The sequence below is a fragment of the Emydura macquarii genome, unplaced genomic scaffold (assembly GCF_026122565.2).
Source record: "Emydura macquarii macquarii isolate MOO-44397 ecotype Brisbane River unplaced genomic scaffold, CSIRO-AGI_Emac_v2 contig_1947, whole genome shotgun sequence".
Classification (NCBI taxonomy): Eukaryota; Metazoa; Chordata; order Testudines; family Chelidae; genus Emydura; species Emydura macquarii.
This window is the reverse complement of record NW_027132084.1, coordinates 511,921-536,756: the sequence shown is the minus strand read 5'-3', so window position 1 is coordinate 536,756 and position 24,836 is coordinate 511,921. Positions and strand designations below refer to the sequence as shown.

Sequence of the window (24,836 nt, the reverse complement as noted above, 5' to 3'; positions counted from 1 at the left end):
TGGTTTAGAAAGAAATGGATTGTGTGGCACTATATACATAGTGCTTTTTTTCAGTGTTTTAGAAAAATAATCTTTTCCCATTGTTATATCTCTACTTTAGAAGCTGTAAATCATTGATAGGGAAAATAGAATCACAAACGCTGAATTCTATGTTTTGAATGGAGTACAAGCCAGTATGGCTGTCTTGTTTTTCTGTGTGCTAGTATCATAAAATCCACAATATCAAAAGCAATTTACACAGCAGTGGATAAGGCGCAAGGTGCCTGCTGCTATCGCTAGAGGTTTTCAAGAAATGGAGATGAGCAAGGAAGGAGGAAGAAGGTACTTGAAATGAAACAAAGAAGAATGTTTACTGCTGAACACTTTTCATCATTGAAACCTCAGATATGCACATTTCTCTATATTATGTCTGTATAAACTGTTTTAACTTAAAATGTATATCTGCATTGGACCCATTTAAAGGGACACTGTCAACTTAAAGATCAAATTTATTCATTAGATTTTTTTACCCACTATTGTTACAACAACCAAAATTACTGCAAAGAGCTAGAATGTCACCCCTTGCAATATCTTGGAGCGGTTCTTTATCAGTGATATGTGAGGCTACAACACCTGATGCAGACTGCTGCCAAAATAAAGACTAGGAACAATATAATCCACAGAATATTGGGACCAGTTGGTCACACCTTGCAGACAGCCACTTTTCCCCTTGTCTTCTCAGCAGCTGAATATTGCCTGCTAATATGGGCAGGTGTACGTATTAAATTTGTCAACAGGCAATTGAACATTGCTATGAGAATTGTCACAGGAGTGCTCAAGTCAACACCAACAGTTTGGCTTTTTGCTGTCATGCATATCTTATGACCATCCCCCAATAATATGTGAATATGACCACACAATAACTAATTCAAACTTGTCCATGTACAAAAATCTCTGATGCACACCAAGATGCCACCTAAAGTCCAGGAGCTTGGTTAGCGACCAAAGCTCTCAAAACCTCAGGACAGTCATCAAAACACAAGTGGAAGAAGCTGTGAGGGAAACATAAGAAGCAAGACCTGTCTTCGATGCTACAGACCAACCACCTGGCTTCCATATCCTACGTAAGATATGGATCACAGTGAACTGTACCAGAAGCTCACATGGGTGTTACAGTTGTTTCCTATATACTTGGAAAATGAAGTGACAGCCCAATATCTGAAAGTGGAGAAGCCATCCACACCGTGGAACATATAGTGAACTGCTGCCCACAAAGCTCCTTCCCTGTGAAGATAACCTTGATTCATTCCATATCACAGGAAGCTGTACAATAGAAGACAAACTTAAACATCGACCTTTAATGTTACTCTTTTTTAAGTTACCAAATGAAAAATATTAGTTTGTGCATATGAGAGCACTTTATATATAGTCCATTTTCTCTCTTTGTGTTTGTGTTTTGCACAGCAACTAGGAAGAGAAACTGTTACAAATAACACCTAAAATTACTAGCCCAGGAAAATTAGTTAAAAAAATTCTCTTTAGTTTTGCTTACTTTGTATTTTGACAGAACTTTGAAACTGGCTATACACACTTCCTTTGTTGATGGGTGGATGCAGCCTTCTCATGTGTTGCTCTGATGGGGGAGCTCGCTGGAATGCTCTTTGGCAGGTCCTGAAAGAGGGTGATTTTGTCAATAGTGCAGAAGCAGAGCTGCTGCTGTTTTTGACTTTTGAGTCAGAAAGATGTCTCCTTTTGTTTGGGGCCCTGCACTGAGCTGGGGAGCAGCTGTTGTCAGGGGTGATCATGAAAAAATTAAGACTGCCAGCCCCCTGCACAGGGCTGGGGGGTAGAAAGAAGGGGTTCTTTGCTCCCAGATATCCTCTGTTGGTCATCTCTGGAGTTCAGTTGTTGGGAGTGCAGGGGGAGGAGATAGTGTTCCCTCACTGCTACTGCTTCTGTTGAGGATGGAGGCTGGCTGGTAAAAGTGTTGCTAGTTTTTTGGATGTAATGAGCGGTAGGCTGAAGTCTTCAAGATCTTGAACTTGATTAATTTCTATTAAATCTGGTTGACAAGTTTCCTTTTAAGATAATGGCAAACTCCTTGATGCTAGGAATTTAGTAGTACTTTTGGAGACTCACTTTTCGGAGAATGATAGTATTAATAAGTTGGCATTTATCTATCCTACTACATATGATAATTCAAGTCCACACAAAACCACTATGAAATCAAAGGGTATCTTAATTCCACTTTAGAGATGGGGAAATTGAAGCAGAGAGGTTATGACTTGCGAGAAGCCACAAGTGGCGAGTCAGTTTCAGAACTCGAATTAGAACCCGACTTTGAGTCCTGTGCTTAGACCACTGCACCAGGACTCTTGGACTTAGGTCAGAAAACTAAAAATAGGGTTTCCATAAGTAAAACAATACTTAAATTGACTTTTTTACCTGTATAGGATTAATTAATTTAGTTGGGTCCAATAGAATATGCCCTCCAAACACTGTTGTCACCAAGAAATTAAAAAGAAATAATTTCTGCCATTATGGTGGTATACCCGGTGTCTCATTGTCCTAGTGTTTTAGAGGAACTTGTATATATTGTAGTGAATTAGAGTGCTAATGCATATTGAAGCTTCCAACATTGGTGAGCACTGACGGACTTTCCTTCCCTGTTCCTTCTCCCCTCTGTTCCTCTATGAACAGCTAAATGATATTTGGTTCATTTGAAAAAAAGGTACATGTACTAGGTCAGACGCTGTTCTTTTACATCACTGCAACCTCATCAAAGACAACAGAATTTTACCAGTATAACTGAGAACAGAATTTGTTTCATTCTCCCTTCATAGTAATTTAATGTATCTGCATTCTTTAGGTCCTTCACAGAACAACTGAGGAAGATATCAAGAGATGCAGGAATGCCAATCCAGGGGCAGCCATGTTTCTGTAAATACGCCCAGGGAGCCGATAGTGTGGAACCTATGTTCAGACATCTAAAGAACACCTATGCTGGGCTACAACTTGTGGTAGTCATTCTGCCAGGGAAAACTCCAGTTTATGGTCAGTGCATATTGATCAGTATATGGGAGGTGGAGGGTGTTTCAGTCACCACCATGTATGTTTTATGAAGAGTTACATCAGCAAAAACTTGTTTCAAAGCAATTAGATAAAATTCCACAGAGAAATAGGAATGGCCTTACATTTTCTTTTCTTCCTGTTTTTGTATTGCATGGTGCTCCAGGCCTTTGTGACAGAACCCTTCTCCACTTCTTAATTCTCAACCATCTTTTCTTATTTACTTTTAATTCCCTCCTCTCCTCCAATCCTCTTTCTCCCTGGCTACTAATGAGCACATTACGTAAGCTAGAAAGTTAAATTTCTGAAGACCATGTTTTCTCTTTACTTTTTAAATTTGATTCAAATACACTCATCATAATCTCTGGGTGCACCTACAACCAGTGGAAAGTTCCAGGTAACAAAGAAAACTGACAAAAGTCAACTAAAAAATTGGATGCAGCTCCACCTACTCCCTTCAGGTTTCTGCCAGAGATTGGTTGGTGAAGAGGGAGTTTTCTGGGAAATTCAGGCTTTGTCATATTGACAAGTGGATTCCAGAGCAGATTTTACCCTTGTTCCAGACCCTTTACTCCAGCACATTAAAATCTAGAGACTGATGATGATGATGTCCCAGGTGATTGATTAGCTGTTGGGATAGTGTATGGGGAAAGAGGGAGTTAAGCAGGATGAAAACCATATATAACTTTATAGATCAAAACTCAGCACTTTGAATCGTACTCAGAAGGAAAATGATAACCAGTGCAGGTTACAAAGCACAAGTATACGAGAATAATAGACTTCAAATAAGCAGGTGCATTCACAGATTTACCTGATCTTCCTATCCATGTGACCTTTCCTTCACTTTCAATGGATCCTCATCCTCTTCTTCCTTCTAGCAAAACTCTATCCGAGCCATCTTTTTCTCATTTCACACCTTCTTTTAGGGCAGTCTCATCCACTATTTTATGATTTCAAGGACTGTCTCTATGCTGATGACTTACAAATCTACCAAGCCATTCCTGACTTTGTTTCCCTCCATCCAGTCCAACATCTCAGTCACTTAAGTGTAATGTGACAAAAACCAAGCTCCTTATCTTCCCTGTTTTTGAAGACTGATGTGACGTTAACACAGGGTGGTATAATAGAGAGGATAGGATAGGAGACTGATGCAAAAAGAAACAAAGGCTAATAAGGAGGAAGGGGCAGAACAATCAAATTTTCATCTTTTTTTTTTTTTTTGGCTTGAGACTTTCAGAGGAAGCTGGCTATTCCAAATTTGTGCATCATTGTTTTGGGTTAAAAATTAAACTTTGAATGCATAAACAAAATGTGAGACTCTTTGTTGGCTGCTTGGAGTGCACTTCACTTACCTTCTTCTAGCCCCTAGGGTATGGGAAGTGCTGTTCTATCAATATCCATCCCTTTCCCCAATCATTGTCCTCACTTCTATTCCTCTCTCCCTTCTTCTCACTCCCTGTCCCACCCAGTCTTCTGCTGCACCCATGTTCTTCCTTCATGCTGCCCCATAGTCTTTTATGCTCCCTCCCCTCAGTCTCATTCCTGCCCCCCACTTCCCAACGTTTCCCTGCACACACAACTATGATTTTCCCCTCTTGCATTCATATGCTCAGTATAGTGCCCCTTTCCGTCCCCTGATAGCATAGCAAGAATCCCATCTTTCCGGAGGGCAGCTTGGCTTCACTCCCATTGTGATCAATGGCACAGACGGCCATCTATGCTAAAGGCAGCCTAAACTTTCTCCTGTACAGGCTGTAAGGAAATAGTAATCATTTTGACTGGGGGCAGTTTGTTGGCCTCATTCTCATTGTTCTCAATGGGAGATATTGGTCATTTTGAAAGAAGGCAATTCTCTGTGAGTTTTCTCTTTGGAAGATTTTATGTATCAGCCTCTACTGAATGACATATTTCTGTTATACAGAACAAATGGCAAAAACACAACTAACAAAGAAAACTGACAAAAGTCAACTCAAAAATTTCATTTAGCTTCCCAAAAAACTCCCAGCTACCGGCCTCTGACAAAAACTTTAAAATGGTGCTATACATTTCTCTTAAATGATCTTTTGTACTTGATTTGCTCAAGATTCACCTGTACAAGTTTCTGTATAGATGCACAACATTGTTTTAAAGATATGTTGATGATAAAATGTTAGGAACTCTAAAAGAATTCAGTCAGAGCCCAATTTCAAACACTTCCTAGTAAACTACATACAGAGTCAAACAAAAAGACTTCTTTTTCTCACTTCCAAACAACAAAAAAATTCTAAGATCTAATAAACGAATGCTCTCTAAAATTTCACACTGGAAAAAGAGTACCTACATGTAGAACAAAATAGGAATTTATACCCTTAAGTCCGCTTCAAAATGCAGCCTTACACAGGGAGTTGCAACCTGTACCTCCATAATGTGTTTTAAAATGTATGTAACAGGATTAAAAAAGGGTAATCGAAATGACAAATCTGCAATTATCATTGTACATTAGACCCTAATAAAACTTGAGTCTTTCAACCGGAGGAAGGTGGGGTAAACTCAGTAGTAGTGAGGAGAAAATAAAAGTTTAAAGGAATAAACCAATAACATTCTAGGAGAAAGGGATCATAGCTAAATGAATGTCATTTATCTTATTTATTATTTAAGAATATTTGAATAATTTTTATTTTCCCTTGTGTCTTGGCAGCGGAAGTAAAGCGTGTTGGTGACACTGTGCTGGGGATGGCTACACAGTGTGTTCAGATGAAAAATGTGCAAAGAACAACACCACAAACTCTGTCCAATCTTTGCTTAAAGATCAATGTCAAATTAGGAGGCGTAAATAACATTTTACTGCCACAAGGAAGGTAAGTTGTTTTTGAGGGTTTTTTTGTTTCATGTCCCCTTAGGGTATGGAAATAAATCAGGTTATAATAGTTTAGTCTTCTTTTAACCTGTGTTACTAATATCCCCTTGCTTAATTAATTTACTTTTTAAGTATGCACTTTGGTTTTATAATCCATTTTTAGTCAATTTCACTTTCAGATTTTAATGTAATAGTACTACTGTACTGCAATATCTGGATTGCAAACATTGTAGAGAAAAATATATTTTTTAAAATTCATTTCCATTGGAATCTGTCTTTATTTAAAAATTTGAGCTTGCAATACTGTTTTGGAGTTTTCACTTGAAATAAACTTTATCAGATTTCTGTTCGCTCATATATTTAATGGCAAATTAGAAGTAATCTTGAAAATTAATATTTATTGACAGATGATTTTAATCATGGTTGCTTACTTCATCGAAGGTCAAAAGGGACCATTGTGACTATCTAGTCTGACGTCCTGTATAAAACAGGCCATAGCTCTTCCTTGAATTAGTTCCTATTTGAACTAGAACATATATTTCAGGATGTAGGCGTGGGAGGCAAGGATCTGTATTCTATTTCCTGCTCCCCCACTGACTCCATGTGACATTGGGTGAGTCACTTCTCCTCCCGCCCCCCTCAATCCTCTCTGTCCTTCATTTGCCCATCTGTACAATGTTCTGAGACACAAGGTTTAAAGAAATCCGACTATATGATCACAGTGGTCCCTTCTGGCCTTATAATCTACGAATTGCTCCAAAACAACTGAAGGGCATTAACTCTCAGTCTAGAAGAAAAGAGTCGGGAATAAATTTTTTCTATTTATTTGAATGGTAAGTATTTTTTCTCCCAAGAATGATCTTCTGAAAGAGTCTGTTTTAACTGATTTCTGCAACAAGTGAGGTTGTATTTTCAGAAATGACTTTGTAAAAATGAGGTTCGATATTTGTATGTCAGCGACTTCTATATCAATTTGACTCAGGAAAAAATGAGTGTCATCATACCTGTAAACTGTCAGGCCTGCAAATTTTAACTGGAATCTGAAATTCAGGATTCTTATTCATGCGTCACTTAGAGTAAAGATTCTACATTTGGGATTTTCTAACAATTCTACTGATGAAAAATGAACCAGAATAAAGTCCAGTTTACTCTGCTTTAGCTGTGTAGGCTATGGAATACTAACATGAATAAAAAGTAATGAAGCTACTTTAGATAATAAAATGAGCAGGGATTACATTGGATGAGTAAGAAGATGTCATTTTTACAGTAATTGCACTTGAAGTAATACAGATCTAAACACACAAACAGCAACCATTTCTGACTTAGAGTGTTGGCTCATTATGGAAGTAGAACTCCGTTTTGCACAGATAAGCAAACTTCTACTTTGCCAAGATGGAGCCAGTCAGGGAGCAGCTACTGAAAGATAAAACAAATACAAGTACTTGGAAAATATGCCACCCAGAGAAGATGTGTATTTTGGTCCCTCTTGCAGAAATGCATTGACTGCGTGAAATATACACTGTTTGGGCACCCTCCATATCTCATAAGTTTGATGAGGAAGCATTATAATAAAAACAGCAGAACAAATGCAAATTGTCATTCTAAAGTAGCCATACATTTAAAGAAAGACACACTTTTATAAATGTGTGTTATAAACGAAAATATGAGATAGTATAAATAGTTGTATAGTGACTCCATAGTAAGAGGAAAATCAGTCTTTCCATTCTGAAAGGCCCCAAATTTTTAGTCCTTAAAAACACATCTTTGTGTCTAAATGGTCCTCTTTCATCCTGAAAAACCTATTAGTTCTTCTTTGCATGATTGTAGATGTCCATTATAGTTCAGGTATGTGCAGTCCCAGTGCAGTAAGGTGAGAGAGATTTCCCTCAGCAGTACCCATCGGGGTGGCGCATGCGCCTTTCTGCTCCCTCATGTTGCTGTGTGATGATATAAAGGGCGGAGCTGCACCCAGTCACCACTCAATTCCTTCTTTCCGCCCGTGATAGTTGTTGGAGTATTCTACCTTACAGTTGCAAGTGTCTCCCTTTTTCTTAGTATTTTATTGTATGTAGTTGGTACTAGTTAATAGTTGTTAGTCTGTAGTCTTAGTGTTGTTTTCTGCTAATAGGTTTCCTTTTTTACTAGAGTTTTAGTGTACTTTGGTTCGTGCTGGTTTTGGGAACTGATGCTTAGTGCTGGGGCATGTCTTGGTCTCTGGGTTTTCAAATCTTGTGATGCATTCAAGAAACTGATGCCGGTCAGTGACCTGCCATCTAGGTACCTAAAGTGCCTAGGAGAAGCTCACATCAGAGATAGGTGCCAAATCTGCAGGGATATGAAGCCCAGAACTGAAAAAGACAGAGAGGTCAGATTTAAGCACCTTCTTGTGGGGACAAGCATGTTTCCACTCTGAGTCTTCCTGTTTGGGGTGGGGACTGACTGCCTCTACTTTCATCAGATTCTGTAATGGCAGAGTCTCAGCCCTAATCTCCTTCTCTGGTACCAAAGAAAAAGCATCAGAGGACTGCATCCAGAGACCTGTCGTGATCCAGGATATCGAGGTCCCTGAAATTGAAATCCAGCAATCGAGCTGAGTAGGGTAGAGTGCACTCAGTGCAATGGCACTGCCAGGTGCAGATACTGTGTTTACAGTCAGAGAGACATCTCACCCAGCATTAGTAGACACTTGCATTCGCACTGCTACTAGAGTTCAACTCTGGTACTGTGAGTACCTGCAAACACTCTGGTACCTTTTGTACAGTGCCATTGGGTTGCAAGCTGGCTATGATTTTCCTTCAGGTCATCCTATCTGGGCCTCAAGCACAAGACACACCACACCTCCCTGACTGGACAACTCAGGTTTATCATGTGAGTCAGAAGCGGGATCTTACATGTCATGTCTGCATCACTGACAGGATCCCTGGGGCACAACTTGGAACTGGGGTACCGCTGTGCCCCCTAAACTCTCTAATCTGGGCTGTCTCACAGTGCTTTGCCAATGACAAGCAGCAAACCTCTCCAGGTGCTGTTATCACTCAGCACAACAGCATATGGAGCCCCGCATCCAGCTAGATTGCATGAATGCTCCCTGAGCCACTCATGAATCTCACAGAGAAAGGAACCAGTCAATTCCTCCCAACTCCCTGCCTTGCACTCAGAACTGTACCATCCTGCCCTTTTCAGAAACCTGACTAGCATAAGTTTATTACCCAGTCCGCCGCTCCCTCAGTGTGGAGCGGGGACACGCAAGCCTTTGTGCCTGAGCTGAGATTTCCCAAGCACTTCAATCAAAACACACGGTTTTAGATAAAATATAAAACAGGTTTATTAACTACAGAAAGATAGATTTTAAATTAATTATAAGTGGTAGGAATAAAAGATCAGAGATAATTACCAAAAAAAATTAAAAGATAACCACATTTTCCAGGAGTGGGGGACTCCCAAGATAGAGCTGTTGGCAACCCAGTACAATGGGAAGTGTCACCAGTTCTGCTCCCTGCAAGGCCACTGGCCAGGATCTCTCGCAGACACCTTCCTGCTACTCTGGACATGGAAATAGGGAATAGCAGTGTCTTCACTCATTGGACATCAGACGAGTTCTAGCTTTCTACATAGAAAGGATCAAACCATTCTATAAATCCATCCAACTGTTTAGTGGTAGCTGACAGGATGATGGGTCTCCCCAACTCTACTCAGAACATTCTGTTCTGAATCACATCATACATTCTCAGGTGTTAAGATCAGGTGGGTGTTCTGCGACCCGCTAACCTGACCGGGCATTCCACTAGGTCACAAGCTTTATCAGCAGCATTCCTAGTGCAGATCCCTATTCAGGACATTTGCAGAGCAGTGACTTGGTCATCAGTGCACATGTTTCTTCCCATTATGCCATCACTCAGCAGTCCAAGGATGATGCCAAATTTGGTCAAGCTGTTTTGCAGTCAGCATGTCTAAATTCCAGTTCCAGTACCTATCCAACTTCTTGGGAGTCACCTAGAGTGAAATGCAATTGTGCAATCGCTCCAAGAAGAAAAAATGGTTACTAACCGTCAGTAACTATTGTTCTTCGAGATGTGTTGCATGTGTACATTTCATGACCTACTCTCCTACCCCTCTACACTGGAGTTTGGCCGGAAAAAAGGAACTGAGAGGGCAGCTGGTGTGGCTGGATGCTTTATACTGATGCTATGAGCACATGGTACCATCCTTGGGTGGGTAACCGGCGGTTGGAGCCACCTCAGTAGGTACCACTGAGTGAAAAATTTCCAGCGACTGTGCTCAGGGTGCACATGCACCTACAGTGGAATGGATATGTGCAACACCTATCGAGGAACAGCAGTTATGAAAAGTTAATAACTGTTTTTTCTCCTTCTGGGACAGTGTTTTAAAATTGACAGACAAGTTACCAAAGGAAGCAAGACAAGAGTTTCTCACAGAATTGGATGAGGAAAGGTTGGTAGCCAGGACCTTGCTTCAGGCTGTGCTGCCAGAGCCATGGCATCATCCATTACAATGCATAGATGTTTATGGTTCCAGTCATCAGGTCTTTCTCAAGAGGGTCCAACAGATCATTCAAGATCCTCCTTTTGTGGGACCGACATTTTTTTCGCAAGTCAAATGACAAGCTTTATAGCCTGAAGACTCTAAGGCTATTCTCAAGTCTTTGGGTATTCATTCTCCTCTCCCAAAGAAGTTCTGTTCACCACAGTACCACTGTTACCCTTCCTTTTACAACTTGACACCGGGACCAATCTAGAAGAAAAGGGAAGAGCTACAGGAGAAGACCACCTCCTCCCCTTTTGTCCACTGTGAGCTCATCCAGACAGTCTGGGAACACCAATCAGATTGATGTTCTTGTTGAGAACAGCTTACTAGTTTGCCAGCTTCTCTGGTCCCTGTTTTATTTCCAACAGGCTATCTCACATCCTAAGTACTTGAGCCTATATAACTATAGACCGGTGGGGCTTGAGCATGGTGGAATTGGGATACACCCTTCAGTTTATTTCTTCCCCGTTCCTTTTCAGGGACCTCTCATGAGGAATTCCAGAGGGGTAGCCGTGTTAGTCTGTATACAGCAAAAACAACGAGAGTTCTGTAGCACTTTAAAGACTAACAACTTTAATTTCAGCAGGCATATGCTTTCATGGGCTCCAATCCACTTCCTCAGATGCAAGTAATAGAAATCATACTGGGGGCAACATATATAGGAGGCAACATATACATATCCAAGGGAAGTGACAACAATGAGGGAGGTGGAGGAAGGCAGGGTACTTGAGGCCTAATTACAACCATTGAGTAGGAGATGAGAATGGGTGATCAGAGGTAATTACTTCTTGTAATGAGAAGTTCTCCTTCAAGAGATACGTCTCCTGTTGTCAGTTGTTGGCTGCATGTGTGTTCTCCCAGTGCATACGCTGTCCCAACTCTGCAAAGATAGCCAATACAGCAAACCACAATTGAATTATCCAATAAGACGAGATCTGTTTCAGTAATGAAGGCACCAGGCCGGGTTTATTGCTGACACAGCACAGTAAAAAATGCCTAGATGTGCTACAAGTACATTTAATACATGTATGCCTTTGACAATGCACTGGCTCAGTAAACAGCAGGACTTTCCATTCCTCATTTGACAAGACAGACACACTCCCTCTGAGACCCATTTTTATACACTGATACAAACAAGTTTTATGTTGCTTCTTTGACGTGTGTAGTTGCCACCCTCTGATGTGGCAAGATACCACCCTTTACTTTGTACAGAATGGTTCATTTAAAACATCTCTATCATATTGTTACCTTGATGTTGGGGGGGGCAGTATGTCCTTGCTATTTTTGAGGAATGAGCTTGTAACATTCCTGGTATCAGAATGTTCTGGAATGTGCTTGAATGTTCTGGAATGTGCTTACATGTTCTGTGCCTTGCATTTCTTTAGGAATGTGTATTTTTGCAATATCAGTTCTGTTCTTGCCAGTTTCTGCAGTTTCTAATTTCTTCTAACTTAGCTTCATAATAACAGAGCTTAACTGCTGTCTTACCTCAGGGCTCAGGCCCTGGCCCATCATACCAGGCCTTGTGATTTAGGTTCTCACTTTCTACTACATCTCCTATTGGGGACCGTAGAGGAATTTCGTCTTTTACAGAGAGGAAAGGGGTTTTATTCTCAATATTTCCTAATCCAGAAGCAAAGAGAGGTCTCAGACCTGTACTCGACCCTAGAGGACTGAATAAGTACATAAAGAAAATAGTTTCTCATGGTCACTTTGGCTTTCATTATCCTTCCCTGGATCCTGGCAACTAGTATGCTGCCCTGGACGTTAAGGATGGAGATTTCCATTTGGCAATACATCAAACCCACAAGAAATCCCTCAGATTTATGGTCGACCAATCTGACTGTCGTTTGCAGTCCTGCCATTTGGCCTATCTGCGGCTCCATCTGTTTTAACGAAGTGTATGGCAGTGGTGGCTGCGTTCCTAAGGAAACCAGGAGTTCAAGTGTTTCCGTATCTGGATGACAGGTTGAGAGAGGCCAATCCAAGAGCCAGGTGATATCCAGTATGACCAAGATCCAATCCACCTTTAACACACTGGGATTGAGGATCAGTGAAGACAAGTCAATCCTCTCTCATCTGTTCAGAGAATAGAGTTTACAGGAGTGGTCTTGGATTCCACAGAAGCTTTGGCGTTCCTCCCAAAAAACAGGTTCCAGACAACATTGGCTGTTTTATTAGATCTGAAGGTCCATTCTACCATGATAGCATGGAATTGTCACAGGCTTCTTGGGCCTATGGCCTTACATGGTTCAGCATGCCAGTCTGCGTCTCAGGAAGTTTCAGAGCTAGCTGAGCTCAGTGTACTCCCAAATTCATCATCTACTGGATATGTTGGTTTGAGTGCCCACAGAAGTCTTAGCCTCTTTTTGGACTGGTGGATGAACCCAACCAGTGTATGTGTGGGAGTTCTCTTTGTTTCCCCACAACCTACTTAGAGTCTGGTTTACAGATGCTTCTGCCTTAGGTTGAAGAGCCTACCTGGAGACTCTGCAGACTCAAGGTCTATGGTCTGGCCAAGATTTGCCTCTGTATATAAACATAAGCGAGCTGAGAGCCATTTGTCTACCTTGTCACATTCTCCTTCCCCACACCAAGAGAATGAATTTACTAGTGCTTACAGACAACACAGCAGTGATGTTCTATATGAAGAGGAGGAGTTCTCCATATGTTCTCTATGGCCAGGGAGAGGCCAGATCGACATTTCTGTGCCAAGAGCCAATACTGCTTTGGGAGTTATGCATTATCAGCTCAATCAACCTCCAGGCTCTCACCTTTTGGGTGTCCAGGACATCTGGAAGACCAGTTGAGCAGATCTTTCCCCAGTCACACAAGTGGTCTCTCCTCCCAGATATAGTGAGATGCATTTTCCAGATCTTGGACATTCCCCACATAGACCTGTTTGCAAATCAGCACAACAGGAAGTGCCATCAGTTTTGTTCACAAGCAGATCAGGGTCTCTGATGGACACTTTCCTGTTGCTCTGAAAAAACAACCTCATGTATGCTTGCCCTCCAGCTCCACTCTTACCCAGAGCATTGTTAAAAATCAAACAGGAGGAAACCATTACTAACCTGTTCTGTAACAGTAGTTCTTTGAGATGTGTTGCATATGTCCATTCCACGCCCTATCCTCCTTCCCCTCTGTATCAAAGTCTTTCTGGTCAGAAGGAGCTGAAGGGGATCAGAAACAGCTATACTCTTTTATGCCATCATGCAGCAGTACAAGGTGCATATGCCACCCCAATGAGTACAGTTGAGGGAAAAATCTCTGATACTACTGCAGTGAGTCCATGCACATCTAACGTGTAATGGACATGTGCAACACAGCTCAGAGGACAACAGCAGGTTAGTAACCATTTTCTCCTCAAAAGTAGGGCTTCACCACTGACCTTTTAACTTCTCTACTAAGTGACATGCTCTTTTCTCCCATCCACAACAACATCCAGAGAGATAAGGTTCCAGCTTTTCATTCCAATAAATTGTTCTCTCATGAAAATAGAACTAAGAGCAGACAGACAAAAAAACTATTCACACCCAAACATACCTGGTGTTGGACACTGACATTCTGAACAGGTGTTGATCATAGAATTGTTTTAATTGATTGTCGTTTACTGTTGTTTTTGCCAGGAAAAAAAAACCTAATTCTGAATTGTTAGGTTTAAAATGGCAGTGTCCAGGGATTTCTCCTGAAAGATGGACACAGTACTCTTCTCTTTTGAAATACTGAGAAACTTAATTTTGAAAATTAGCTTCCAAGTCTAAACAGTGACTACTTTTTTTTCACTCCCTTTAAAATTGCCTTTAAAATGAAGTGTCTCATTGGGAGAGTTGAAATTTACAATTTCTAGTTTGGTATTTCAGTGGACTTCCTCTGTCACTTCTTAAATTGTCAGCTTTCAAACTGACCAGATTTAGCCAAACACTCGCAACACAATTGATGGAGTGGTACTGAATTAAAAATTATTTTGAAGCATCCTTGAGAAACATCTCAAACTCTGGGACTTTATATTTTATAAAACAGACAGAAGACTGAGATTTTTCTTTAAATACTTTGTTACTACCAACCATGACTTTTATTCCTTATAGAAAATGAAGGTATGCATTGTGAACTTGTGCATGTTTCTTTCAGATGCTATACAGTGTAAGAAATACAATTTCCAACTTGTGTTAGTTTCCCTATTAGAATAGATTGCAAGCTCTTTGTGTCTTTCTTATACGTGCGTGTTCCTTACCTAGCACAGTGAGATTCTGATCAGAATTTGCTGCTGCTGAAATACAAATACTAAACAATTATGTGTGAAAGGGGATCATACTTGTCTGTGTCACAGTTGCGTTGAGGATTAATTAGTTAATATTGGAAAAATATTCTATAAACGCTAGCTATCACTTTTCTTAAGAATTCACTTTTTTCCCATCAGGCCTCCGGTATTTCAGCAGCCTGTTATATTCCTGGGTGCAGATGTAACTCATCCACCAGCTGGAGATGGAAAAAAGCCTTCCATTGCTGCAGTGAGTAAACAGCTGTGGTAATCTTTCGGGGGGATTTCTTTTGCTGTTCAAATTTAGTTGAGTTTCTGTTTTTTAAGGTGTTGGGAAGGATGTTGTTATCCTATAGTATGATATTAAATAGTAATTTACTACATAGTCTAATGAAACTTCTTTTTGGAGTGTTTACTGTGGTGGTAATTACTCAGATATTTGTGAGGTAAAGCTAGTTTGTAAAATGACTCAAACACTGCACAAATATAGAGCTTTTCCACATTGTGATGTCATAAATCAAGGGTTAGCAACCCACAGTAAGTAAATAATATAACACATATATTATAATAGTACTAAGACATTCTATACGGTGTTTTTTGGGAACATTGTTGTACTTTTTGTGGTTCTTTAGGAGGCTGTGGTGGATTGTCTCATAATGAACCCAAATTATGCAATAATCCCCCCGAAAACCAACTTTATATTGAATTTGTTTTCCATGGTGAAAAGTTCCAGAGGGGTAGCCGTGTTAGTCTGTATGCAGCAAAAACAACGAGAGTCCTGTAGCACTTTAAAGACTAACAAATTTAATTTCTGCAGGCATAAGCTTTCGTGGGCTGCCAAGTGGGTTACAGCCCACGAAAGCTTATGCCTGCAGAAATTAAATTTGTTAGTCTTTAAAGTGCTACAAGACTCTCGTTGTTTTTGCTTTATATTGAATAAAGTCTATAGAATGTTGGTGTAGTGAGCTCTCTCATCATTCTGATGCGTTCAGATAAGCTGCTGCATTAAGTGCTATCTGAACCTTGCAAGTGGTTTTTAATACACTAGATTAATCCAGTTTATAAGTGACAAAGACATGGATAACTGTGAAGTCTGTATCCAAGAGGAATGATTATCAGCCATCTAAGTGCAGATGGGGTGGTGTAGTAGCGTTCCTAGCCACAAAGACCACCAAGGACGCTAGGAGCAGTGGGGATCCATAGGTTCCCCATGCTGTGAACCTGTTGTGAAGTCTTATTTTTCTAGTTAGTCTGTATTAAGATTGTCCTTTAAAAATTCCTCCAGTTTTTCAAAACACAAGTTCATAGATTTGTTGCACAAATAAAATATTAAATCTTCAGTTTTAGTACTATACATAGTCATATGCAGTCTATAACTCAATACTGTACACTTTCCCCATGCACACACTAATTTTGACTGCATTTTCTCTTTTCTTTATGCGCTATATAGATCGTAGCATTTTTAGTGAGGTAATGAATCGTTAGCCTTTGTTTTTAAATTTGTGCTCTTTTTAAAGAAGATCCTCTGCAGTGGTTTGGTATTAAGCCTGGGTTGTTTTTTGTTTGTTTTAAACAGGTTGTAGGTAGCATGGATGCTCACCCTAATCGATATTGTGCCACTGTTCGGGTCCAGCAGCACCGTCAAGAAATCATCCAAGACTTGGCTGCCATGGTCAGGGAGCTGCTTATTCAGTTCTACAAATCAACCAGATTTAAACCAACGCGCATTATTTTCTACAGAGATGGTGTTTCTGAGGGGCAATTTCAACAGGTTACATTTTTCACACTTTCAGTTATTGCATGACATTTAATTATACAGTGTGCTAAATTGGAATTATGAAAAGACATAAACCTGGTTTCCTCTCTGTAAAGGTCTCTGGCATTGGCCAGATAGTGTAGGGAAAGTGTCATCACAGCTTTCAGGATCTTACTTCTCCTTTTACAAAAGGATTTCACGTTTTTTCACAAGAAAATAAAATTTTAAATGTCATTCAGTTTTGAAAATTGGATATATGTTTGGTGTCTGGGACCAACTCAAGGGTGTAACATTGACTTTTGATCACATAGGTTAATAACAGTGATTTAAAAATAAAAACTAATTGTTACTAAGATTTCTGATTTTCTCCCATTTTTCTGAATCCTACCTTTTCACATTACACTTGTTCTCACAAAATTGGCAAACAACTTTCTGTATTTATTTTATTTCCTCAGATGGCACATGTTTTTATGAAGTATTTTAGTATATGCTTTCAGAGATATGCGTAATTTTTTCTGCTTATTTTTAAAAAATATTTACTGAGTATTTTTAAAATAATTTCACACTTTATCGCATTAAAAATTTCATAAAATCTAGGGGGGAAAATGTCTTCACTTAGTAAGCTCCATGTTTATTGTCTTCATTTTAATCAGTTCCTAGCTTTTACCCCAATTTTCTTTCCCCAGCCTTTGTGGTTATGACAAGTCCTTTTTCTAATACTCAACTTTGTTTGAACTTCCATGTCTTTCTCTACAAGCCCTAAATAGCTAATAAATTGCAGTAAAAATATTTTTATAATCTGCTGGATTTTATCATCTTTGTATGCACCTTATTTATCACATTCTTGGTTGGTTGTGTTTCTTTCTGATTTAGGTTCTTCACCATGAATTGTTGGCTATCAGAGAAGCATGCATTAAACTAGAAAAGGATTACCAGCCTGGAATTACTTTTATTGTTGTGCAGAAAAGGCATCACACCAGGCTCTTCTGTACAGACAAAAATGAACGGGTATGTTCTAAATATTTGCCATTCAAGAGTTAGCATATTGCCTGAATACCCCCACACAACTGTATTAAACTGCCTTCTGTTTGAATAGTGGTAATTCTGGGACTATCTATGGATTAATGAGTAAATTATACCTGTGTTTGAAGAAATTTGCATTTATCCAACTGTTGGTCTGCTTTGGGGGATACCTGTTGGTCTAATGAGTGCAGCCAACTCATTTTTGCCCAACATTAATGGATATTCTCATCTCAATGTATTCCCCACACAGAGAAATTAGAATGCAAGCAGTTTTGCTTAGTCAGATTGGAGCACAGTTGAAAGGACTGTCAAATTCTTTCGTAGATGTCCTTTTGTAGTATACTGAAAAATCATTACTGTACCTGTGTATGTAAAGTCATTTCAATATTATGGAATTAGAGATGGAAGAGAGGTGTGTTAACTCAGTCAGTTTCTCTCCCAATCAGTGTGATACTGTTCTCTTCAATGCACTTTTTCTGGTTCTTTTTTCCAGTTTAGTTTTAAATGTCTCACACAATAGATCTTTCTTTAGGAGACTGTTTTGCAGCTCATTAGATTATTGTCAAGGTTCCTTAATACTCAACCCACATTTTTGTCTTTCATTTCATTATTCCTAGTTGTGCGGCTCCTCAAAATTCTTAGATTATACATGTACTTTATCTCTTGTAAAACTTTGTATCATTGTAAAGGGGGAGGTCTGCATTAAGGGCCTATTCGTATTCAAGTGAGAAAATAGTCCTAATTCATTTCAGTGGGATTACCAATATTAATTGGAACTATTCGTATCAGTAAGAGTTTGCAGGATCTAGTCCTAATTTACTATTTTTCGGCTCAGTTCAGCACTCCTTACTGAGGCAAAAACCATTTGATATTGGTGGGGCTTTTGTCTGCATAAGGAGCACTGAAAAGGGCTCTTAAGTGTATTAACAGCAGTGTTTTAAAGAAAATGTGTTCCTAGCCACCAACATGGAACATAGGTTTTCAGTGTTAAAACATAGGTTTTGGTGTTAAAGAACTTCTCATTACCTTATTCCATTTTTCATACACGGAGATATGAGGTGGTAGTATTCTTCAAACAGGAATTTTTAGCAGTGGAAACGCTGCTCCCCTTGATTAAATTTTTCTTTTTCAACTCTTTGTTGAGGCTGTTTGCCAGCGTAGAGGGAAGAGGAAATTGCTACTTTGTGCTCTAAGCTATCCTTTCTGGGCGTGGCAGTAGCACAACACTATTGGTAATGGCCCCATATATATATATATATCAAGGTGGGAAAATTTTTGTATGTCAGTCTGTAGGCTATTGTGCTAAAGTTTTATCTGTCCCCTGAAATGAACTGAGGTCAATGTTTCCTTGATTTGGCTTTGTCGCTTAAAGGAAAACTGTTCTCATTACAGCCTTCAAATGCAATATCTATGCTGTTGTCCTCCTGATTTTTTAAATTTTTTTACTGCCCCATGAAATTTACATTTCTGACATGCCTTTTATTCTCAATTCCTTGGGAACCTTCTTTTGCGGTGTACAGTAATGTCACTAGTATATGCAAATACTTAAACTGCAATCTGAGCTTCTGCCGTCTGACGGTTTTCTTACCTCTCTCCCTGGATTGGTACTGGGAGGCTGGAGGACAAAAAAAAGTAGAAAACCATCCCAGTTAGAGTCATCTTTGGATCACCACCTCCTCTGTTGGGCTCTCAGAAGTGTGGTACAGAAACATTCCCTTTCTAGCCTAAAGCTGAGAATCTGAGCCACTGCTGTGCCAGAGGAAAGAGCAGTGGTTTTTTTACCCTCAGCAGCTTGCTGAGTCTCCTCATTTACTCTGTGAAGAGAGGAGATAAGAAACATAGCGAGGATGTGCTCAGGTAAACAAAATCTTAGCATGGAACTAAACCTAGCACTGTCATTCCTAGCTCTTCCCTTACCAGTATCCCCTGCCTACATGACGGAGCTTCCCTCAGACTGTCCCAAGCCCCTGGGGCTCATGTAATATAACAAGTGCTGTGAAGCACCAACATCCAATCACCCCAGGATTAGCCCACATATCATCTCAATAGAATATACCATTTCTCCCTAAATCAACAAATTCAGTACCACTGTAGACATGCATCTCATTGAAATTTTAATGATTTGCTGAACCAGGCAGATTGGAAAGAAAAGTGTCTACTATTATTTATGACAGTAGTACCTAGAGGCTCCAACAAGATTGGGGCTATGTGGTACTAGTTACTGTATAAACACCAAGTAAGAGACAGTCCCTCCCCAAAGATGTTACAGTCAAAATAACGAAGATCGACAAAAGATGGGAGGAGAAACAGTTACACAGGAAGTAAGTTGTCCAAGGTATCACAACACATCAGTGGCAGATCAGGGACTAGAACCTAGGTCTCCCGTGTACCAAGTCCATGCCCTATCCATCACACTGCAGTTGTTGGGAACGTATTGAGTTGTACTTTTTTGTTTCCTTGCTTGTGTTGGTCTTTTACTGTCTGTTTCTAGTTTTGTTGGCATTGGCTGCGGTTCTTTTCCCTCTCCTGAGCTCCCTGTTCTTAATGTGCATGTTTTGGCATGCAAATAGTAGTGATGTCAGAAGGGTGTAGGGGTTCTCACTCAGGCTTTTCCTTGAGAGGGAAACCTTCATTTTCTGTTTTTATTTTAAAAAAAAAAAAAAAAAAGAGGTTTTTGAAAAAAATTTAAACTGCAGCAGTAAGTGTCCATTTAAAGTCCCTACACTCAAAATACCTTTGCAGCTTATCTTCAAGCTTCATGTTAGCTTAAAATCTAAATATGGCTATTTTAATCACTTAGTGGTTTCATTATGATTATATATTAATGCTTGTTTCTTTAAATGGTTTGGAGGCAGAAATAGTGCTTCTAGAGCAAAGTAGTTTTCTTCGTGTAATAAAAAAGCCAGTTTAGAAGTTAAGATTCTGTGTCCACTAAACTTCCCTTTTTACTGGTGCATCTGAATTAGAGCAGACCAACTTCCAGATTCCTGGTTGAATAAATTTGTCACTTTCGCTAGTCCCTGATTTTTGATTTCTTGAGTTATTTTTTTAAAAGACTCCTTTGTATTTTGGGTTTCTTGTTTATATAGGTTTGGGGTTTGTTTCCTTGAATATCCCTTTTGCTGTCCAATAGAAGGGAAGAAAACTAAGTAAACTGTAATGTATCTTTTGGTGTTTTATTACTTGTTTTGTTCACATAGGTTGGAAAAAGTGGAAACATTCCAGCAGGTACTACAGTGGACACAAAAATCACCCATCCATCAGAGTTTGACTTCTACCTGTGTAGTCATGCTGGTATTCAGGTATGCTTTTATTGTGTTAATCATAGCATAGCAAGAGTGAGAGGTTTTTGTTGCCCTCCCCTGGAGTCTCTCCAACATGTCCACATCCTTTTTGTAGTGGGGGGCCCAAAACTGGACACAATACTCCAAATGCTGCCTCACCAATGCCGAAGAGAGGGGAATAATCACTTCACTTGATCTGCTGGCAGTGCTCCTACTAATGCAGCCCAATATGCTATTAGCCTTCTTGGCAACCAGGGCACACTGCTGACTCATATCCAGCTTATCCACTGTAACCCCTAGGTCCTTTTCTGCAGAACTGATGCCTAGCCCGTTGGTCCCCAGTCTGTAGCTGTGCATGGGATTCTTCCGTCCTAAGTGCAGGACTCTGCACTTCTCCTTGTTGAACCTTATCAGATTTGTTTCTGTCATAAAACTTCAGAGTGTTTGAATATGGATTCCAATGAAAAAATAAGAGGCAACAAAAGACCTAAGCCCGACTTACCTAAGCATCTGAAGGAGAAAACCAAAAGGGCTGGAGCACAAGACTTCTGAGGAGAGGCTGAGGGAACTAGGTTTGTTTAGTCTGCAGAAAAGAAGAGTGAGGGGGGATTTGTTAGCAGCCTTTAACTACCTGAAAGAGAGTTCCAGGGAAGATGGAAACTCTTCACTAGCTCTGCCTCTGATGGATTATGTTATGGTAACCACAAGTCTCTTGAAACAGTCAGTACTCCTGACATGTAAAGTAGACTATAACCTAAACCTCAAATAGTGCTAGATATTTAATTTGTGCAGAGCCTTTGATATGTTATGATATATATATATATATTTTATATTTAGATTCTTACTAATTTATGTATGTGTCTGCTGTACTCATGTATATGTATACATAAATTCTTCTCTAGGTAGGAATATTTTATACAATGGTGTTTACAGAGTCATATTTGCCTTAGAATATTTTTGTATTTAGAGATATTTAGACTATTTTTAGATAATATGGGGTGGAGAAGCAGATAGAACTGAAGCCATCATGGATCTTAACTTCCCTGCAATGGCTTGTGTTAAGTCTGTTAATTTTTTTTGTTTTATGTTACAAATATACTTTGGAGGACACATGATATTTAACTATACATCTTTTTGACTCCTTAAAGGCTCGGTTGAAGACATAACTTCATTCACAATGAATCAGTATCTAATATATATAGATATAGACCATATCCTAGAGATGTGGTTTTACAATATCAATGAGGAAATACGTATTTTAAGGTTATATATCTTAATATATCTTTTAAAACTTTACCATGAAGTTTCTAAATGTGTATTTCTGGTATATGAGGGGACTTCATCAAGCTTCCAAAAGAACTAAAATCCTGAGACACCTCAGATCAAAAAAGGGTCAAGTAGCTTTATAGCAGGAAATTCATCTAGCAGAATAGATGCCAGTAGAATCAAGAAGATGTGGGTAGGTGCTTGGATATTCATTATTGAATTCTAAGAGCAGAGGCACATCCATCTTAATTCATAAATGTAACTTTTCAGTGTATATAAGTCTGATCCTGAAGAAAAATACATTCTTCTTGAAGTCTGTGTCAACTCAAAAAAGTTAATTCTACAAAGCATTTACCATCCAAGTGGAGGTAATTCTGAATTTTTCAAAGACATCGCTGAAATGTTTTCTAATAAAAAAAAATACATTCCTGTAACCCTGGGAGGTGATTAGAATACTACGCTAGAGAGACATCTGGACAGATCCAATTACATGAGATCTAGCTCTTGAAACACAATAGGCCAATTCTCATTATTAAGAAATTAATTTGATTTAAAAGATATATGGAGACTTACACCCCAGCATGTGCATCTTAGTCCAAAATTGACTTTTTTCTTATGTTTTCAGAAGTGATTCCTGCATGCTTAGAAGCAGCTTTTGGTAATATATTAATTTCAGGTCATGCTCCAACTATGCTTACAATAGATGGTGATTACACTCTACAGTAGTAAAATCTTTGAGGTGAAAGCTGAACACTATTGCTAAAAGATGCAGATTTTTCTTCCACAGTTGATTCAGTCACCTCTAACTTTATACAAGAAAATAATCATTCAGTTACTTCAGATACCATCTTTGGGAAGCTCTGAAAGCTAATGTAAGGGGTGAAGGCATTAAAGTATGCCTCCAAAAAGGAGAGAGAGAGAGACTCAAGTTACTAGACTCTCTGAACAAAAAAATAGATTTGTTGCAGGGTATGCACAAGACTGACTCAAGTAATTAACTATGTTCGCTGATCAGTGCCAAATATAAATATAATGAATACTTATCCAGCCAAGTCCAGTTTGCACTCAACAGGATCAAACAAACACATGAATAGAGAGAGAGAGCAGGTAAACTACTTGCCAGAAGACTTAAGATGGAACTAGCCAACAACATTTCTTCCTTATTACAAGAAGATTGGAGTACCATCCTTGAACTAATAAAAATAATCAATTGAAGCAAATCTGTCGAGCTTTATATAAATTAGACAACCAATTTGACTCTTAATACATTTGATCATTTTGTTGAAGGGCTACCTTTTAATACCCTAGCTTCAGAATGAGTGTTTTATGGATAAAACTATAACAACACAAGAGAATTGAACTGGCTATTTTAAAAAAAAAAAAAAAAAAAAAAAAAAAAAAAAAAAGGAGAATTCTGGCAAGGCCACTGGGATGGATGGTTTTCCATCAGATTTCTACAAAATATTTTGTAATCAGTTGTCTGCTGTTCTTTCAAAGGTCTTCACTGAAACATTTAAAAAAGGAACCATGTCTTATGGCATCAGAACTGCTTAATTGTAATATTAAAGAAGAGCAAAGATGGTTGCAACTGTGGCGACTTCCGTCCAATATCTCTATTGAACACAGATTGCAAAATAATTGCAAAAATTTTAGTGAGACAACTGAACATTAAAAGAAGGTTGGCTGATGATGATACAAGAAAAATTGCCCACTTGATCCAGCAAGCTCAGGTGTTCCCTTCACAGCCTTAAAGCTAGATGCAGAGAAGGGCTGTGAGAGTGTTGAATGGACTTATCTAATGCCTGTCCTAGAAAAAAATTTGGATTTGGACCAATATTCCCTGCATTGAGTCAGTGTTTTATACAACTCTCCCCTTGCTTCATTATCAACTAATGGAATTATTTCTTCCACATTTCAACTTGAAAGGAGGACATGACAGGACTGTCCCTCCATTTTAATCTCTCAAACGACTGACAATGTAAATACATCAGCATTCAGCCGTTGAAGGTGTAACTATAAACTGGAGATCATACAAAACCAGCATATAAACTGATGACATTTTTGTACTATTGAATAATCCATCCACATCAATCTCCTCATTATTGAATGTAGTTGATATTTTGGAAAGATCTCTGGTTTTTGCATTAACTGGAATAAATCATAATCAATGAATATATCTTAAAGACCTGATCCATCTCAGTTTTAGCATTTTCCATTTCAAATATGAAGAAAATAACTTATTTCAGTGTTAAGATTTGTCTGATCTTTCCAAAATTGTTGGTATAAATATTGACTATATGTTAAAAGAATTGTCCAAGAATGTAGAGAGGTGGCATCTCCTCCCTCTGTCCTTACTGGGGAGAACTGAAATAGCCAAAATGAATATCTGACCAGGAATGACTATCATTAGCGTATTGCCTTTCAAGGTCTCTCCTTTGATCGAATAAATAGGCTTATTATGCAATTTATGCGGGATAAAAAAAACACCTCAATTGTCATACAAGATCCTTAAAAAAATCCTGGGCAACTGGAGGTATGGGGTTGCCTTGCCAGATTTGTATCTATATTATCTAGCATTCCAAATGTGTCCTATTGTAGGGTGGTTCCAATCCAGTAGTAGCTCTGTATACACACCAGCCTGGGTTGAGATGGAAATAGTTTAGCTATGCCATTTGGTTCCCTCCCCTTTTATATACCTAAAAAGGCTATCCACACCCTTTTCAGGAAAAATTCAGTCTTTGCATCTGCATGGGGAATCCTGCAACACATTAAGATGATTACAGCATCCAATTTTACTAATTCTCATCTCATACCACA

At 39.1% G+C, this 24,836-nt stretch overlaps 1 protein-coding gene across 2 annotated transcripts in view; it reads left to right on the top strand.

Annotated features, from left to right (window-relative positions):
* The window catches only part of AGO2 (argonaute RISC catalytic component 2), a 106,095-nt gene that overhangs the window by 66,194 nt on the left and 15,065 nt on the right, over positions 1-24,836 (top strand). For both annotated transcript variants that reach the window (XM_067558319.1, XM_067558320.1), the window contains exons 12-17: positions 2,849-3,033; positions 5,726-5,885; positions 14,850-14,940; positions 16,267-16,461; positions 17,320-17,454; positions 20,670-20,771. In XM_067558319.1, the coding sequence (XP_067414420.1) occupies positions 2,849-3,033; positions 5,726-5,885; positions 14,850-14,940; positions 16,267-16,461; positions 17,320-17,454; positions 20,670-20,771 (868 nt within the window). The remainder of the gene's footprint in view (positions 1-2,848; positions 3,034-5,725; positions 5,886-14,849; positions 14,941-16,266; positions 16,462-17,319; positions 17,455-20,669; positions 20,772-24,836) is intronic.